The sequence below is a fragment of the Vespa velutina genome, chromosome 9, assembly GCF_912470025.1.
Source record: "Vespa velutina chromosome 9, iVesVel2.1, whole genome shotgun sequence".
Lineage (NCBI taxonomy): Eukaryota > Metazoa > Arthropoda > Insecta > Hymenoptera > Vespidae > Vespa > Vespa velutina.
In genome coordinates, this window is record NC_062196.1 from 503,194 (window position 1) to 524,367 (window position 21,174).

A 21,174-nucleotide genomic window follows, 5' to 3' on the forward strand; every position below is an offset into this window, starting at 1 on the left:
TTGTTTAAATCCCCTATTAACGAGATATATATATACACACATCAGGTTAACTCGTAAATGAGTGTTGGGGTTCTCTGGACGTAATGATAAAAACGTAAGCAATATATTCGCAAAGAGACGATATACGTAATAGTGGCACCCAGGGGTGGTCTTACCAAATAGCAAGCTCCAAATTTATAGTTCCCTCGATAGTTTGAACCAGATAAAGGGACAAAGGCGAACGCGGAGGAACACGAATAGAACGAAATAGATAGATATATAGAGATACATAAAGAGAGAAAGAGAGAGAGAGAGAGAGAGAGAGAGAGAGAGAGAGAGAGAGAGAGAGAGAGAAGGAAAAAAAGAGAAAGGAGTGATAAAGCAGCACAAATCGTCGATTCACGATTTTACAAGCCCGACGACGAAAAGCTAATATATACAGCGCGCGTTGTCAATTATAACTCGAGTTATTTATTTTTCTAAAGTGTTGTTGAGATGGAAACATGGAAACATGGTGAAATTATTTTCTTGCTTTTACAATGTTGTGAAGGGAGCTGAAAAATGGCCAAAATTAAATTGATAGATTTCTTTTCTTTCTCTTTTTCTCTTTATATCCAAAAATAACAATAACAATGGTGACAGTAAGAAAGTAGGGTGCTGGTTTAGCAATTGTGATCAACGAAATATGTTATCGAACAAAGCTGCTGTCTTCTCTCTCTCTCTCTCTCTCTCTCTCTCTCTCTCTCTCTCTCTCTCTCTTTCTCTTGTGTTAGTGACAGGTTTCTGGAATTACGGGTCAATGATGACAATGAAAGCGGCAGCCTAGTGGAAAACTCAAGAAAACCAAGCGAGAAATATTCGAGTAAAAAGAATAACCAGTTGGTACTGAACTACTGATTGAATAAATAACGGAATCATGAGAAATCATACTTTTTGTCAAATGAATTAGTTTTTTGAAAAAGTTTCTTTCCCTTTAATAATAAATCTATTATCCTATTATAAATCGTTTAGTTACTCAAAAAGTGTGTTGTAATTTTTGTTTGAAAGTTTCCATCGCTCATCAAAAATACGGTAACAATATGAGTAAGTTAGAGATAATTTGTCTTGGGGCAAAAACGAGTTTATCACTTCATTTTCAATGCTCCTCGAAAACTTAACGAATTGGAAAGCAGTTTGTCGCGGAGACAACCGTATAAGTAACTCACTGTCGGTGTGTTAGTGAAAGATCGCGATATTGTGGCGCAGATTTGATCGTTCCACCTTCGATTCTTGGCTGAAAGTTTTCGAATATTCGGATAATTCTCTTGGAACTTGTGGCAAAGTTTATTACATACCCTAGCAGTACGTAAGATCACGTTGACAAGTCCTCTCTTGGGGATATGAAATTCTTGTCCTTAGCAGCTTTTCTCCCCTTCTCTCTCTCTCTCTCTCTCTCTCTCTCTTTCTCTCTCTCTCTCTCTCATTCTTTCTCTTTTCACCTTCCTCTTTGTACTTTCTTGACGTTTTGGATTGACTCAAAGTGAAAAAATCGAAAGAAGTTGATTAAGAGTACCTCGGTTTACGGATTTCGAGGATCATTTGGATTTATTTGCTTGTCAAATTTCGTTTACGTTGTTTCGTCTACGTCTCTCTCTCTCTCTCTCTTTCTCTCTCTCTCTCTCTCTCTTTCTCTTTCTCTCTCTCTCTCTCTCTCTCTTTCTCTTTCTCTCTCTCTCTCTCTCTTTCTCTTTCTCTCTCTCTCTCTCTCTTTTTCTCGTTTTTTCATCGAGTTTATGTCATCTTTTTTAGTTTTAAGACTCTCTCCCTCGTAAGTACTTAAAAACTCTTAACAAGATTTATGCGCAGCCGATACCGCGAAAAAAGAAAAAAAGAGCAACCGGCATTCTGGGATTGTAGATCGACTTGTAAATATTACTGATGTCCATAAGTATCGTGAAAGAGAGAAAGAGAGAGATATATACCTGTATAAAAAGAATTACGATGGGAAATTGGTAGAAACTCCGAGTATTCTCTCGTTATTCTTTACCACTAGCGGCGTCACTTGCTTTCGAGCTGTTTCTTTATGATTTATGACTTCGTAAATTTTTAATGAATCACGTTTCTATGCCGAAGGTCGCCGCAATGTGCACCCGTGTCATTGGCATTTTCGAGTACGCTTCGTAACAGTATATATCATTTATCGATGCCCATCGACGGCACTCGTTATAATTTCGAGTGTCGGTGTCGTGTAGACCATTCTCGATAACTAGTAATGGTACTTCATTCGTCAGACTAGCTTATAACTTACCGATCAGCAAAACTTGTGTTTAGAAGCCATTTTATTCGTCTTCAGAAATTTTTAAAGTATCTGAAAAAATTATATTTTATCGGTATATCTAATATTTGTCCCATATTATATGCATTATTATCATAATTAATTGCAAAAGCAATAATACGATTTCTTTATGTCGATTTTTTTAAGTAAGATGAGAAAACTTTTTTTTTTCAATCTATTTCATATTTTTCTTTGTTTATTCTTTTTTCCATATTCTTGTCCCATAATTTTTATTCTTAATGTCGATATACGACAGTCCACATAAAGTACTTTGGAGAATTCACTATTCAGAAATAGACATGAACTCGGTTTATCTGCGGAAGGAAACTCATTTAATTTTTTTCTTTCGATCGTGGAAATTCTCTGGGTGAATTTTTTGTCTACTTCTCAAGAGATACCGATCATTCCATCGGAGATCACGGGAGAAAAGCTAAGTTGGTCCATCGAAGTTTCGTGAAGTACGATACCCTTTCGGAAAGAAAAAGAATGAAAAATAAAAAGAAAGGAAAGAGAGATATCTAGAGAGAAAGAGAGACAGAGAGAGGGAGAGAGAGAGAGAGAGAGAGAGAGAGAGAGAAAGAGAGAGAGAGGAGTGAGAAAGAGAGAGATAGAGACAAACGTATCGTTTATTGCAGTAGGTGAGTGTAGACTAAACCGTACAAAAAGAACGTAACTGTTGGATTTTTTGGAGATACTCTTTATCCGATTACATTTCCTCTTTCGATAGTATTACTTCCTTTCATTTCTTCTCCAATGAACTTTCCGTAGAATTTAAATAATCTTTTCTATTTCCCTTGATCTATTTATCTATCCATCTATCTCTATTTTAATCGAATTTCATTTGTAGAAATGAAAATCGAATAATAGCATATTAAAATTAATTCGTAGTGATGCATGATTTATGAATTCATATAGTATATATATGAATTTGTGCTGTTATCAAATACATGGATGTATTACCGCAATATGCCCAATTTATCATATATCTCTTGATATATTTTTGGTTTATCATTTATCTCTGTTAAATGATATAATAATGTAAGATAATTTCAGATGAGGCAACTGTAAGATCAATTTAATTTTGTTATTAAATTTTCAATGATTGAATAAACAACATATTAATGAGATGTTTTTCTTGTTTCTTCTGTTACATCAAAGGGAAATAATTACCATTTCAATTTGTCCATCAATAGATATATTTGCAACAGTGGACTAAAATTGGTGTATTAATTTGTGTATAAATCTCTCCAATTAATCATTAAGCATAAATTTAGTCTAGATCAATCATAGGGCTTAAAAGTTAACAAAAACAAACAAAGAGACAATCATTCTATTCCATCTGTGTGTGTATGTATAAATTATATAACGTTAACTTGAAAACAAATTTATACGAATGATTCCATTTGATCGCAGATCAACGATTTTATTTGATCGCAACTCAACGAATATCGTCGCTGTTGCTTGACGCGCAAATAATACTTTGGTTTCGATCTCCAATCAAAAAAAGCACAGCGAAGCGGGAGATTTGGATCCGCGTGAATTTTAGAGATACGAAAGTGCGAGCGTATTTTTATTTGACGTTAGCCGGTACATACTCCCATTGTGCCGAAATTTTGCTGAAACGGGCAACTTTATATACGAGAGGTACATATATATATATATATGTACATATATATATATATATACATATATATATACATATATATACATATATATACATATATATATAGATCAGCGGCTCATGCTAGGTATGCTGTTTTGTAGATAAACTGTATATGTATCGATGCTATCTATACGTATATAAAACATATATATATATACCTCGGTAAAATTTTTATTCAAACTTTTCAAAACAGATTTAATTTCTCGTTGATATTCGCTTTCGTTAAATTCATCGTTCGATCGATTTAATCAGTTATTAGTTTGATAGATATAAATGATTTATAAGAATATAAAATTTTTATATTACGTTCTCTCCCTCTCTCCCCTCTCTCTATCTCTCTCTCTCATTCTTTCTTTTATGATATATTTTTTTATTCATTTCTATTTTTCATATTTTTACTCTGTTTTTTCTGTCTTATTACATTAATTATTCGATAATGTAATTACGTACTGTTTTTAATTAGTTTAAAATTAATCTGTTCATTCATTCTTCCTTCTTTCCTTACCATAGAAATAGATACGATAAATGCAAAAAATAGATGCAAAAATTAAAATCATTGTACTGAAATCACGCTTCTCTAATTTTTTATCAAATTTCTCTACGTTCTTTCGCACAGAGTGACGCCGCGCCGTCCAGAGTTTTTATTCGTCGTGGATAGTACGTGACACTCGTCACCGTCGGAATTTTTACAGTCGTTTGGATAAATCGTCGCGACGAGGATAATGGCTGATCCGCTTGAAAACGAGGGAAAATCAAACACTACTCTGGCGATGCCTACGCGCCCCGATTGATTGGCCCATATCGAAGGAATTGTCGCTCTCCTCTTTTTAACGATCACTAACCCTTCTCTCTCTCCCTCTCTCTCTCTCTCTTTCCCCTCTCTATCTCTCTTTTTTTCTGTGATAATTCGCATGTGCTTTTGTTCTATCTCAGCAAATGGACAGTGACTATAATTTTTTGTTTCTTTATTCTTATCGTTCGTTCATTTGATTTTTCATCGAGACCGTTCTCGTGAGATTAGACCTTTAAATTGAACGAAAAAATCCTTTTTTTATTTACGAGGAAAAATTATACGGTTTATATCGTATACATGACTTAAATCGAATAGTAAAACTGTAATGAATATATATATATATATATATATATATATATATATATAATATTACACTTATCCTATTTATTTATAAATATGTATAGATATATATGTATGTGTAAATGATATTAATAAATATTCGTATGTAATAATCTTTATATACTAATGGATAGACTTGTCAGATTGACAACGCGTTGAGATCTCTTTAGGAAGAACGTAACATAAAATGCTCTTAGATTTGATACAAAACTCGTTTTTTTTCTCTCTCTTACTTTTCTTTAGAACCGTTGATGGAGATGGGATTTCGTCGTCTTGAGAAAGAAGGGTAAAACGGACGGAAGCTTTTAGTAGGATATCCGTTTACACGATAATGTCCGTTTCTTCGTTTCCATCTTTCGTCCAATATGTCAAACAAATATGACTGCTTCTACTTTTTTCTTTAGTACACAATGTTACGATAAAATTGAGATGAAATACATATATAGTTGAGATAGATATACATATATATTTTTTATATATATATAGTTAGAGAATACTACGTGACTCACGGAAGAGATTGATAGCTTTATATATGTAACATAAGCACATATTTGTTATTACAAGTAAACAAGTATCTAAAAATAAAAAAGTAATATAGTTATCGATACATTCAAAAATCCAGATACAGTTTCTCTCAATCCTTTTTTAAAAAATGATATTTTACTTAAGCGTTGATACGAATATACTCGTATTTTTTCTTTTCTTTTTTTTTTTTCTTGTTTTAATATCTATGTATTTGTATACGTGTATGTTGAAACTTGATACACGTTAACAAGTAGGGACGAAAAGGGATATTTATTGGACGTCATGTCATTTCACCACTTAACATCCCATTTCGAAATTTTTCCACTCACCTCTCTTAGTTTCTGTCCTCGATACTTTTTCCTTTCTATTCCTACAAATCGATCTTTCAGATATTCTCAATCGTACAAACTTGTTTCCAATCGATAAACATTAATAAATAAACTCATGCGATCTAATTTCTAATCGAACCGAAAAAAAGAAAACGAAAAGAGAAAGAAATAGAAGAGTGACAAAGCTTGGTTATTTTATTTTCCAAAAATCTTTATCGTAAAATTTCAAATTCCGATTGAGACAAATTTCGTTCGAATTCTTTTTGGAGCAATCGTTTATTTCGCGAGCGTTTAAGTGTTTTTTCGTTGCTACCACTACAGCGACTGAAAGAGAAAGAGAGGGAGAGAGAGAGAGAGTAGGTGGAAAAAGGGAATAAATAGATTGTATGTCGAAGGGGGAAATCGATTTACGTTTGGGGTGCGTGCAATGGGTCCTTTTGTCAAGCGTCGACCGCATCGTTACGCTTGTCGATCGCGAAATGTTTCGAAAACTGGCCGTAGAGCCTCGTTCCGTTCCAAGGACGAAAGAATACGATCGTGCGTTTCTATGATAGAAAAATAGAGAGAGAGAGAGAGAGAGAGAGAGAGAGAGAGAGAGAGAGAGAGAGAGAGAGAGAGAGGAAACGCGACAGAGCGAGAAAACTCGAGGGACACTATTTCCCTTTTTCCCTGTTTTCATGTTTTTCTATTTCTTTCTCCCTTTTTCTATCTCTCTGTCTCTCTCTCCTGCCGCTCTTTTTTTCGTATTGGCATCACAAATTCACAAAGCTTTTCGAACGTAAAACGTTACGCGGCCAACATATCGCGGCTTGCCGGCGTAATCTCTCACTGATTTTAACCCTCACCAAACCTTATTTTGGTGCATACGTGCGTGCTTGCGTACGTGTTAGTCTGGCATAGAACGAGCTTTGTCTGTCGGAACTATCCAAGCTTTTCGCCAAACTTTGCATCCCATTGACCCCTTTTAAATCCATCGTTCGTGATTCTATGTATTTCTCATCACTTTTCTCTCTTTTTATCTCTGTTTTTTCTGTTTTTCGCTTGTGTTTTTTTATATTTTGTTTAATTCGAACGTATTTGATTATTGTTTCTTATTATATAAAAAAATTTGATACAATGGTCTATATATAATTTGTATTATCAAATGCTTTTTCCAAAATAAGAACATCCGTTTATTTATCTCCTGTAAACACATGAATTTTCATTCTCGGGTACTTCATTGGTTCAAATATATAATCCTTATTTAATTATCGGCTTTAATTACACGCACGTGATCTAACGATCCGTAATTACGCGTAATAAATGCTTGATCGTATTTCCGATACTTGGCAGGCTTTTCCCAACCTTTTGATTATTCCGTACGTCACACGTTGACGAATCGTCCTCATGATTTATGATATCTATATATGTGTACATACATATTTACATACATACATACATATATATATATATATATATATATATATATATATATATTTCTGTTGATATATATATATATCAACAGAAATATAAAATAGGCAGAATAATAGTTGTTTGTTTCACAAAAAGAATTTAATTCGATTCGATTCGTTCGACGGTTATTGCTGCCATTCGAATCAAAAGCGACAACTCGTTAAGTAACGTCGAATAAAACAAAGGAATGTTTTGAAAATTGTTTGTATTTATTGTCGAAACAAACACACAGAGAGAGAGAGAGAGAGAGAGAGAGAGAGAGAGAGAGAGAGAGGAAAGGGGGAAGGTGGAGAGAGAGCCCGCATGTATTTGTCTCATCTCTTGTAATGAGGAAATTTTAGTAAATCGACATAGTTTCGATCCACTTTTACGTAATAACCATTCTCGTTACTCTTCACGCAAAACAGCTTCAACATGGCGCATTATTCGAGTATCAATAAATCGCCAGAACAAACTTTGCAAAGTTTGTCCTACCGGTCGACGGGATGTTATTTATTTTCGTTTTCGTGGACGCTCTTTGTCACTACGTCAAACGAATTTATTACTAAATCTTCGACAATAGTACTTCTATCTTTTTCCGTAACTTTTCTTACGTCGTTAGAAAGATAACTTTTATGTAAGAATCAAGTATTATAAAATATACTCATACTCAATCATAAATACATATATACACACGTACATACATATATATATATATATATACATACATAGGTCATCTGGCTTTAAGCAAATACATTTGAAAGACAACAATAACTAATGTAATATTTTTTCATAATCGATATTTTACTTATATGAAACGTTAAATAGAAATGTTAAACAGAAATAAATGTAATTCATGTAAAGTAAATAAATAAAGTCCTTCCGAAATTATTTTTTTTTGTATTGTACTAATTAATCTTAATTAAAGTAAAACTGTTTTTTTTCTTTTGTTATAGCACGTATTGAGGAGGAAAAAGGAGCTTCGAATGCTCAGCTCCTTTGGTCAGCTTGTATGGCATTAGCCAGAGCGGTGAAGGTCACGTCATCCTCGAGTGAACCTACCATAAGGCCTCTGGAACCTGAAATTAAGGCCATTGCTAACGCAGCATGTAAGAAGTTTCATTTTAATTTAAAACTTCTCTCAAATCTACTTGTTCGAATCTTATTTTCACATTATGGATAACAACGACAATTTAATTTGTATTTAACAATGATCCATTTATCATCTTACTCATCCTCTCATTCGACTCGAACAAGACAATGATCTTACTCAAAAATTTCGGAAAGCAAAAGAAAATATCGTCTCGAGCAAAGTCTTATCTTAAAATCTATAGTAAAAGTTTCTAAAAAGACGATTTGACAATGGGTAAAGTTATTACAATAATTCGTTTAAAATTACTTTCAATTTTATACAAATTCATTTCACATAAATTAATTAGATACAGTATTCACCGTCGATACTTTTTCCTAAAGTATTCCATATTGAATGAAATCGTTTAATAATTATAATAATACTCTGATATAATGATTGACTAAGTTTCGAAATAGCGTACTCGATAATTAGAATCTAACACTTAAATTTTTTCTAACAAGACAAGATAAATGATATTATTTATCCGAGTGTATGATATGACTTTAATAAGATTGGAAAGGAAAGAATATTCGATGATTTAAAAAGACTTTTTTCTATGGTTTTGCTTTTCTTGGATGAGAAAATAAATGAATGTTAAAGTTGGCCATAGAAAGAGAAAGAATGTAATTTCATTAAAACCCTTTTGATATAACACAGTCATTTTTGTCTGGCTGCTTGGTATTATTTCCAACGAGATGTTCGGTGTAAACATAAATCTTGTCTTGGTATCGTTAACGTCCGGCGGTAGCTTCCTAGTGTAAAAGAATTACGAGCTTGGCTTTAGGCATTCTTTATCTTTGTAGTTCTAATACTCTTTGTTTTCTTTCGCTTAGTTCACTTTTTCCTAGCTTTCGTCTAAGGCTTCTTCTTCTTTTATTTTTTTCTATTGCTGACTATTATTGCAGTTCACGTTCGAATTTTCGGTTTTGTGACTTTCCTTGATTTCGAATTTTCTCTCTTAAGTAAACGAAAACGTATGTTCGCATTAATATTTCAAGTTTAACCCCATTTTCATGTCGTCCTTCAAACGTTTACGATGGCACCAAAATATAATGGAAGAAACGATTATGATACAATCGAACATCGTTAAAATCTTTAATCATTCTTTATGTTTCCTTATGGTTTTTCGAATGTATCGATAAAAAGCTTATGGGTTATTGGGTCATTTTATAGTAATAGTCTATCCACATTCGTTGGATTATAAAATGTTTCGATATATATTGAGAGAGGTCAACATTGAATATATTGATAATAATATTTAGAACATATATATATATATATAATATATAATATACATAATATATGATATATATATATATATTTATATATATATATCATATATTATGTATATATATATATATATATATATATATATATATATATATATATATTTATAACAAACAGTGTTTCATTACAAGCACGTTCTCTTTTTTGTTTCTTATAAATCATAATTTGCTACGATTTTAAAGAGATGTGAAATAGAAGTGTGAAATAGTGAAATTATGATATTCAGAATTCGTGAAATGAATCAAAATTGCAACGTTTTATTCTAAAAGGCACTTTACATTCTTCACAGCATAAAATTTAATTGCTACGTTTTATGTTAAGAGGTTCCTTTACATATTTCGAACAATGTAACTTAAGCTGTTTTCTGTTTCTTTCTTATTTTTTTTCTTTATTTAATTCTGTATATTTTCTGTTTATTTTTATATATTTGAAACAGATATAAATATAATAGAACCCTCTCGCATATTACTTTATTATAATTATCAATTGTGAGTTTTATTTATATAATTTTCAGCGAAAGAAGATCCATTGGTTGCTGCTGCAATCGACGGTATTCCTGTAGAAGCTGCAAAGAGAGGTGTTTATCCGGAGGATATTCTTCGCAAAAAGTTCCTCGATGTGAGTTTTATTTCAAAGTCTCTACCTTTATATTTATTTTGTTTCTAAAGGAACAATTGAGTAATGTTGATTTTTCTATTCTTTTATTTATTTATTTTTTTATTCGAAACATGAGAAAAATTGTCATTTCTTCACAACGTTGATTTATTTATCTCTATCGTCTCGCATTATCATGAATTGGTTAGCAAACATTTCAACAATTTATATTTCAATCTTATTACTTTTCTTTATATTTCAATCCATTTGAAGTTAATTCAAAGTAATCGATGCCTTACTGATAAAAGCCTTACATATGATCTACTTATATATCATATGTAATGTCCTCTATGAAGAAGTCTTCCGCAAATTCTCCGTTCTAATCTCATTAGTGCAATTAATAGTCGATTACGTTAAGAGGCAAGAGCACTTACGACTTTGTCTATGGTCTTCTCACTAATCGACGTAATTAATATCGATCTCATCAATCTAAACTAAACGCCACAGAAGATATTTTGAGTATTTTATTGTTCATTATTATAGGAACGTAATTCTAGTAAAAGAATTTGTTATTATAAGGTCTCGTTAACACAATACGAGAGAGAGAGAGAGAGAGAGAGAGAGAGAGAGAGAGAGAGAGAGAGAAAATTCGTGAAAGATGGAAGAAAAAAGGGAAATGTTATAAAATTCTTGTCCCGCGTGGAAAATTCGATTTTTCAGATAGAGAAACAAGCGAGAAGATTAGCGTTGGTACCAGAGGAAGGAGCAGCTCTACCAATTCATCTTCTTAGCTATCTTCAAAGCGTCTTGATTGTGAACACTGATATACCGAAGAGCGAAATCGAAGACGCTCCTATTGACGTGAATTCTCTCAACACGTACGACATACTCCAACGTGCGAGGTAAGTCGTATTGTCATTATCGTACATTTGACAAAGATAGAGATAGATAGATAGATAGATAGATAGATAGATAGATAGATAGATAGAGAGAGAGAGAGAGAGAGAGAGAGAGAGAGAGAGAGAGAGAGAGAGAATACTTTCATTCTTACGACTAAATCGTTTAACGATTATTTAACATTCCGGTCACGTTCAATACCGTTTGCTAAATTCGACTTTTAAGTATCGACACGTATATAGACTAAGTACGGAGTTAAAAATTCCATTTGAAATCTGAGAGAGAAAAAGAATATTTTATTAGGCACGTACGGTAAAAACGGAGAGTGGGTGCTACCGGTTGGTGACTTAGCATGATCTTTGTTCGATGTTATTCGGGCACTTGGACACGTAATCCGTGCAAGCCAAGTGGATGTACCTGTCGAGTTTAGGAATTTAGATGATACGATTCTTACGTTTGTCAAAAAGAAAAAGAAATTAGGACGATAGACGTAAAACTGTGAGGAACATGTGCCAGACATCATAAACGAATGTTCCATCTAATCTTTTTTCTTTATTTTTCCCCTTTTTTCTTTTTTTTTTTCTTTTCTTTTTTTTTTAAGGTATTGGGTCGATCGAGGAGACTTCAAGATGACTCTACGTTACATGAATCTATTGAAGGGTGCACCCAAATCCATTGCCAGAGAGTGGATGAACGAAACGAGAATCTTGTTGGAAACTCAACAGGCTATCGACACTCTGATGGCATACGCCGGAGTGACGGGCCTCATGTTTATCGGTGGTCCTGACTCGCCCAAGGTCAGTTAGTATCCTTCAACGTGATATTCCCGATCTGTGTCTCCTGTGTATTTGTTTCCTATTTTTTCCTGTCTCTCTTGTCGTGTATACATCTCCGTTAATAGATAATGTGTCCTTGTCCTTGTGAGAATAATACGTTCGTCTTGTGTAATTTGTATCGTCATATTGTGATATAAAGACAATTTTTTTTTTAGTACAAACAAAAAAGAAATGAGACGAAGATAAATTAATCTATCTTTTACTTTATATTTAATAGTTTATTTAACTTATTTTTATTTAATACTTTATTAGGATAGTTTAGATCGTACAATTTGTTTTTAAATCGTTGCTGAGCCATTTTGAATTTTCCTTTTGTATACATATATATATTGTCTTATTATCGAAGCTATTTCATTTCTAAAGAAATTTTGTATACAGGGTGGGACAATAACTTTAATCATTGAGAATATTTTCCTTCTTTTTAGAGATATGGAAAAATTTTGTTTACAAAATTCGTACAGTACGCAGGGAATCGTAATATGACAGTAATAATTTTTTAAAAGGTGGATATATAAGGGTACTGTATCTTTGTTAAATGAAATTATATGCTTTTAATTGGTTGATACACCTCAAAATTTTCTATAAAAACAAGTATTAACCCATGTATGTCGAAATACTGAAAAAGTGAATAGATATTAAATGTAGTAAGTGTAATAGTATATACATAGTAGTAGTAAGAGAGTGATAATTTCTTAGACTACTTTAGGCTTACCCTCTGGTTATATTATACATATTCGTTGTAAGTCTGTACGACTTTTACTTTCGGAGATATTTCCATTAAATAAAAGACGTGGCTATTAATTATGTAGAAAAAAATTGTTTCTTTGGTAAACAAGTAACTTGTTTATTAATTATTTATTTATGGAATAAATAAATAAATAAATAAATAAAATAAATTAATGTAATTTTATAAATCAGTCGCAATCCGATGTGAATTTTTATTGGCAAAATAAGATAAATTTAGTTCGTATGAATTTATTTATAAAAATTATTTATAATAAATTGTTTTTTAATTATTAACAAAACGTTGAAAAAAAATGGAAAAAAGTCTGCTCTTTAAAATGGTATTTGATTCACTTTTTTATAATTTCTAATTCTGAAGATATTTCCATTTAAATAGAATATGTTTACGTTGGTTCACTGACCTATATAATTTAATTCTAATAAACTGGGTGACACATTGACCTATATAAATTTCAAGAATTTATGCGGTCCAGCTGCAGAAGCTATTATACTATACGATTATTACATATGGGTACTGCGACTTATGAATGAATTTTTCAAACGTGATATCTTCGGAACGAAAACTTATACAGACTTAAAACAAACACCGTTTTCAAATAGATTATATTTTATTCTTTATCTATTTAAATATTGCAATATCGATATAATAAAGTCAATTTTGTTAATAATTTTTAAATTGACCTTTCTTTTGTTTCGTAATAAGGACATAATTATAATAAAATCGTTTAAATTTTTATTATAATTATTTTTTGATAATTATTAAATATTAAAGTTTATTTAAATTTTTTATTGTAATGATATAATTTTTATTTTGTTTATTTAAAATTAGAAATTAAATATCTATTAATAGTCCATAATGTATGTAGTTGAATGATTGAAAATTCAAAAGATCTTTTGTAATTAGGACTCTGCATTTATACTACATTTATTTTGCGTTTAGTTTACACTATTATTATACATAAACGCAAAATAATGATAAAAAACAAGCTAAGAAACCATCACTTACTACTACTATTATTTACTTACTAGCACTCTTACAACATTTTATTCGCATATCTACATGGTTTCTTAGAAATATTTAAATTAAAATATCTATTAAACTATTAATTTGTTTGCATATATGATTTAATATTTTTTTTATAGAGAATATCAAGTTGCATTAACCAATGATATCAGAAACATATGATTCTATTTTTAAAAAAGAGTTGATCTTCGTATGTCTTTTACATGTTTATCTAAAGAAAAAAAAGATTACTACCATATTACAGTTCACTCCATACCGTACGTCTTTTGTAAACAAAGTTTCTCTATATCTCTAAAAAGAACGGAAATGTTCCAAGTGATCAAAATTATTGTCTTACCCCGTATATATAAATAGGATAAGTCCTGTCTGAATAACTTCTAAATTATGTGTCTTATGAAAAATGATTTTAAAACCGAAATATTATATGGTTTTTAGTAAAATCATTTGAAAAATTTATTAAAAAAGAAAAGTTAATACATTATGTAATGTCTCTCTTAAAACTATGCAAATTTTTCATACGGCAATATTTCATAAAACGTATAATTTAAAAATTACGCAAAGTAAACATGTTAATTGATAAGTTAGTTAGCTGAATATCAGTTACTCTCTTGCCAGTGAAATCTCCTTCGTGTTGTAACTTCATAAAAAAGAAGAGATAAATAGAAGAATTAATTACAATGTAATCATATCATGGTTGTATAATATGCGAGCAGACTGTTTCGAGGTAAGAGAAGTAAATGGCAAGCGCAAATTTGAAGTGGGGTGATATCCCCTAATTCGATTTTAAATGGAGATAATGGAATTGCACTTACTTTCGAAAGAAAATTACTGTGAATGTATAAGTGTGTAGGTATTCACAGCCCGGGTAGATGTTCCGTATAACTCGGAAATTTTCGTGTAAATCTCTAAACGTGTTTCCTCCCTTAGAGAAAATGTTCCCTTCCATAATCCTTGAAACTTTTCTAATTTATGCATTCACGTTTCTTACGAATGTTTCAGCTATCGGCCGGACAAAAGTAAAACCGGATAAAAGTTGGACACGATCGAAAGCGAGGCCAGATAAAATAAAAAATATAACCAGAATGTATGTATGAATGTATGTACGATAGATAGAGAGAGAAAGTGAGAGAGAGAGAAAGAGAGTGAGAGAGAGAGAAAGAGAGAGAGAGAGAGAGAGAGAGAAAGAGAGAAGAATAAAAGGGTGAAGCAGTGAATGAACAAAAGAACAAATTATCGGCATCGACTGTCTGCCTTGAATGGGGTCTAATTTTAAAGAAATTATTCCATTCAAGGATATATATTATTACGAAACGAAGCAAGTACTTCCCTTTGCTAATTTTCAAAAAATCGTTTTTCTATAATTAATTCGCGCAATTTATACATGACGCGACTGTTATAGGAGAAAATAACGCTTCGTTGATAACAATAAAGAAAGATATCGTTTAATATGCTACGTTAAAGAAACGTTAACGACTATTTCTAATTGTTTCTTCGTTGAATGTCCAGAATCGATGTCCAGAATCGGATTTTAAAAGAATAAGAGTATAATAAAAAAGAAATAAGAAGAAAAAAGAATAAAGTATTATTCATAGGTAATGCTAACTAAAACCGTGGTCGAAGCGTTAATACGTTTTTCGTACGGCTAGTCGAAATATCTCGATCGGAAGATGGTCAAGGTATATGAAATTAAATATTGTTATACACAATATAATTCGTTGTAATGTCTATTCGAATTTCCTATCACTCGAATCTCTATCCAAAAATCCCTTTCCTTAGAGTTTTTTTTCGACCGCAATGTAAATTATCGTAGAAATATTTTTAAAATCAATTAAGAGAAGTCTATTGAATTTTTAAGCAGATATGAAGAAATAAGTGTGCCGTGTAAAGTATGCAAAGAATTAAAGTACGGCTTGTCTGATTGAATTTATTCTGAATTTCTCGCTTCGTCTGTGTAATCCTTGATGCCGAGTATTGTTTGTTTATATTACAACAATAACGAAACGAACGTGCTTCGAGCAGTTTTTCTTTAAACAGTATTCAATGTGATTTTGAAAAGTGATCTGTGGATCGAGACGTAATCATTCGTACAATTTTCCGAACCATCAGTATCGCAATGATTAAATGACAACAGAATTTTTTTTATAGCAGCGATAATAAGTACGGAAGAAAAATTTTTTCGATTCTTTATCAAGATCAATTCTTTATTTCAAAGAAATATTTGAAGAGTCTAAAAAAAAAAATTGGTCTAAAAAAAAAGTATCGTATATAGGATATAATGATTTAATAATTTTTCTAAGTTAATAATTCTGCTAAGAGAAAACTCTTTAATTTTTATATACGAAAGGTAAACATTGTTCCATGAAAATGGATTAATAAAAAAATCTGATCAATAAACATCTTATAGATTGCTTTGTTTAAACAATTGAACGACTTTTTCAATAGAGAAAATATAGAGGGAAAAAGGATCTTAAATATTACAAGATTCATACGAGTCATCTACTTGCACTAAGGATTTGGGATTTTCCACTATTGAAGTACCATTCGCAGAGTTATTCTACGATCGACTTAAACGAACTTTGAGTGGTACTTTACTCGTCTTTCCTTTGCAGCAAGGATAAAACTTCGGATCGATTGGAACATCGAAGACCGATTGACTCGTTCGAGTAAATAAAGTCAACTGATTTTTTTTGTGAATACACGAAATGTATCAGAAACATATATATATATATATATATATATATATATATATATATATATATATATATTAATTTTTATATGAATATGATATATAAAATAAGTTTCTTTCCATAGCAATAATAATGATTGATTTATTTTATAAATATTTATTTCATTTTTATGGAGGAAATCGAAATATTCGTTACATTTCATTTTATTTTAAATATTTTTAATGACATTTAATAATAATTAAAAAATTATTTATTATATTTGTTTCATATTTCTTTGCGATCATATATTTATTGATGATATAATAGTAGGATAGAATATTTATACATACACTCCGTAGATAAGCATTTGTAAGTTAGAAGGAAAACGAGGTCGTGAACAACAACACGTTGCGTATAATGATCGTCAACGGACCGTCAGGCCACTGTCCTAATTTAAAATCAATTTGGTGGCCGCGTGTTTACGATAATGGCTTTCGCCCTGTAACGGTGTCGCAGGATTCAATGCCGGCTTAATCCCATCCCTATATACAACTACATCTCTCTCTCTCTCCTCTCTCTCTCCTCTCTCTCTCTCTCTCTCTCAAATTGAAACAATTCCATCGACATTCAAAAACGATTCCTATCGTGACTCTCTGATCCTTGTCGAAGATTTACTAACAGAAATATCGCTTACTAATCTGTTATTCTCGTAACACTAATATTAATTTAGTGGATTACCAAGAAATTTGAATACCATAACGAATTTGAAATATTCGAATTTAATAATCGAATTGAAGTTTTATTAATATTAGATATTAGATATATTTTGATATGTGTCTAATTTATAATATATTTTCAAATGACAATCAATAGATGCAAAAACAAAATTTTTTTTCAACACTCTTTTATAAGTATCATTTCTTTTATGACTTTTCTTATAATTATATCTTTTTTACGAACATTTTCTTTAATATCTTCTCCTTTTTAAAGACGATTCTATTAAACGTACGAAGCAACTCTTACGATCCTTTCAACGAGATCATCCTTAACGTAAAACATTAACGATCTTTCTTGTTATCACTATTTTTTCAGGTATTTCATTAGAAATGGCGATTCTTTAATTCGTTGTGTGAAGAAACGTTCGTTATCTTTCCTTTTTATTTTTTTTTTTTTGCTTTTTAAGAAAGAAATAGAAAATTGTATCATCAAACTCATAATAAAAGTAAATCAATAAAAGTATTCTTTAATGTGCCGATAGAAAATAGATAAAAAGAAAAAAAGAAAAATGAATAGTGGGATAATAAAAATGTTTAAAGAAGAAGAAAGTTCGAAAGTGTTGATATAAACGAAATTATATGTATAAATAAGCTAAAATAAGAGCTAACAAATTTGTACATTTATTATAGAAGAGCTCGATGAATGCGATCGCAGAAGGCAATTAAACTTCGATCGTTTCTGTTAAATCGAAATGGTATACTCGGGTATACTATATATGTGTACGTTTCAGGACTGCAGCAAGTTTGTTTGATTGGTTTCGATTCGCTTGAACTTTACCAGAATTATCCGACGAGGCATTTTAACGTTTCATATCTATTTAACGCTCATTGTTAACTTTTCAAGGATCTTTTTATTATTTTAGATTGACAGAAATATAAATTAGAACGTTGATTATTGAAGTTAATTATATAGTTGGACTAACGAAGTTAGACGAAAAAATTATTACCAAAGTATTAAATGTATTTAATATAATAATATTCAATTTTTAGATTCACAATCAAATTTTATTTACTTACATTGTTTGTAATTTATACGAATTTGTTTATCCAATTTCTAATTCGTTCGTAATTTTTAATACGTCATTTTTCTGTATCATATGCTAATCAAAAACACATTATAATATTTGAAGGCGTGAAAAATTAAATTTCCTCGAGGATAATTGATCCATTTCGGTAAATTTCCTGAACGATAGATAAAATTCAAGTATTTCGTTCGATAAATTGCTTGACGCTTCATAATGATGGAGGGATGCAGTGTCGACCTGATAAAAGAATTTTCTAAAACGGGCACCATCGAAAGCGGAAAACGTCATCGATCATTTGAATTTAATTACCATTAATTAATAATTATTCGTTCCAAATTGGAGTGTCAAGAATCTTTTGACAATGTCATCATAATCGATGATAAAACAAGGGAGACATAAAGAGAAATGAAGTATGAAAAGCGAATTTATTATAAAAAAAAAAAATATATATATATATATGAACAATCTGTATATTTTTAATTTCCTCGAAAGAATTATCGAACTTCTTACTACGTTACAAAATTTATATCTCGCTTTTATTTGTGATGTATTTCAGTAATAAAAATTTTAAATAGGAACTATCTACATTTCTTTTTCTTCTTTTTCTTTATTTCCTTCGAGAGTCGATAAAAAGTTTTTTTCAAACGATTTCACAAAATTTCATCTTATTTAATCAGCACGATTCAAACTAATTGTATTCATGACGAAAACATCGTTCGAAGATACTGACAGAGTAGATAATCGTCGAGCTAACGATGTTCAATTCATATGCATTTATTCGTCAGCCTTAATTAGCTATAACTTATTTCAGCGAGGTAATGAAGATAACGAAAAGAAGAAAATCGAAAGTGTTGGCAGATTAGTAGAAATAGAATAGAATGTATATCAATTATAGTGAGATTCAATTTTCGTCCTTGCTATATCTCAACCGTTTTATTATTTCATCCATTCCATTAAGTCGACTTGTTTCTTACTTTTCAATAATGCAATCAAAGCGATGTAAAAAAGAAAAACGAAAAGAAAAAATAAATATTTTAGTTAGATTCGATTTAATTATATACGATCCAATTTTTTACCATTATATTTATAATTTATAATTAAATTTATAATAAAGGAAGGTATTGAACGTTTTACCTTTCATCCTTGAAAATAAATCATATAGTCTCCTAGAAATTGGGATAAGGAATAGTAGGGTTGCGATGGATATACGAATTTAGGGAGGAATTGGCATTAGCATATTTATTGAACGTCGATCATCTCGGCTAGGCGATATGTGTCTTCATTCGATGTCGAATCCATACGCTTCGATGGGACACCCACGTTGAGCATAATTACTTCTACTCGACCAACAAGATCCATCTCGGTGATCCTTTCAATCAGGTCATATAAAAAAGATCTATCTGTTTTCTATAATTTATCTACTTTTCTATAAAATCATGTTAGTTTTCTTTATTCTTTAAAAATAAAAAGAATATTAATGATTTCATGATTTTTAAATGTTCTTTTGTAATACGAGAAGATAACACGAATCGAACAATGCTAATCGCATAATCTTCAAGTGGATTTCCGCCTCGGTAAAGTCGTACCTGATAAAGGTAAAGTATGCTCTGGAAATTTGCTGTCTGTGAAAATTGTAGATCATACATCGAAGATATACTTCCATCCGGCCTGTTCGTGTATCTATGAATTATACCATTGCTATAAATCACAGAATGATAGCCTACTACTACCACTAGATATATATGACATATTATACATCTGCACAGAGTCAGTATTAGTTTCCGAAATAAAGTAAAAAAAAAGAAAAAATGAAGTTAAATAGAATTAAATTTATTGATATTTTTCACGCAAAGTATGAATGACGAGACAATTCCGATTTTTAGTAACGTTTGATTTAATTAAAATTTATTATAAATTAACAAAAAATAAATTTAAGTTATATCTTTTTAGATTATTTCTAAAAAAAGATTATTATATTTAAAAATATGTTAAATGAATCGTTGCAAACGAAATAACTGTAATAAATTGGATTATAGAAAATCGTGTACATGAATACATAATGTATGTATGTGTATGATGGTTGCGACAAACAACATGAGCGCACCATTAAACTTTAAATTTAATTAAACTTCCGCTACGAGACATAAACCATTAAGTGTGTTAATACCTGTGTTCGGAATTGAATATATAGCCATGATCCAAAAGTTGTAGCCGCTTTAATCTAATTAGGCGCACATTCTTAACCGAGAAAATTTTGAAATATAATCGTTTATGTGGGATAGGAGATACATATAATTTCGCATTACCATTTTTCAAAATGTTTTGTTAAATCGTCCTAGTACGTATAAGTATATTTCAAATGAATATTCTTTTATAATTCAATGTTTTTTTCGAAAAACAGAAATTATGTTTTATAAAGTGAAATATATGTTTTGTAAAGTGAAATATATGTTTTGTAAAGTAAATTATGTTTTGTAAAGTGAAATATATATAACTTATAATTAATAAATATTAACGGACTATTAGTTTTTTGGTGTTAAAATTAAATGTAACTTGAATAATACAGATATATCTACATGAGTGTGTATCTTCGAAGTTAAATGGTATTATTAGATAATTAATTTTCGTGAATTTGTAGATATAACCTTGTAATGATAAATGTATATATACCATATATAATGTACATATATAAACGTATATCAGTGATAATATTCTTTAGTCAATCTTTCTCTCTCTCTCTCTCTCTCTTCCCAAGTTATTTAAAAAAGAAAAATTCTTTAAGAAACTTAATCGCCGTTGCTTGATAATAAAAGAGAGTAC

At 30.6% G+C, this 21,174-nt stretch overlaps 1 protein-coding gene across 1 annotated transcript in view; it reads left to right on the forward strand.

Moving 5' to 3' along the window:
* LOC124951481 (MICOS complex subunit Mic60) overlaps window positions 1-15,593 on the forward strand; it is a 26,603-nt gene extending 11,010 nt beyond the window's left edge. The window contains 5 exon segments of the mRNA XM_047499933.1: window positions 8,330-8,482; window positions 10,307-10,410; window positions 11,107-11,288; window positions 11,885-12,080; window positions 14,887-15,593. Of these exon segments, the coding sequence (XP_047355889.1) occupies window positions 8,330-8,482; window positions 10,307-10,410; window positions 11,107-11,288; window positions 11,885-12,080; window positions 14,887-14,907 (656 nt within the window). The 3' untranslated portion in view covers window positions 14,908-15,593.
* Window positions 15,594-21,174: the final 5,581 nt, after the last annotated feature.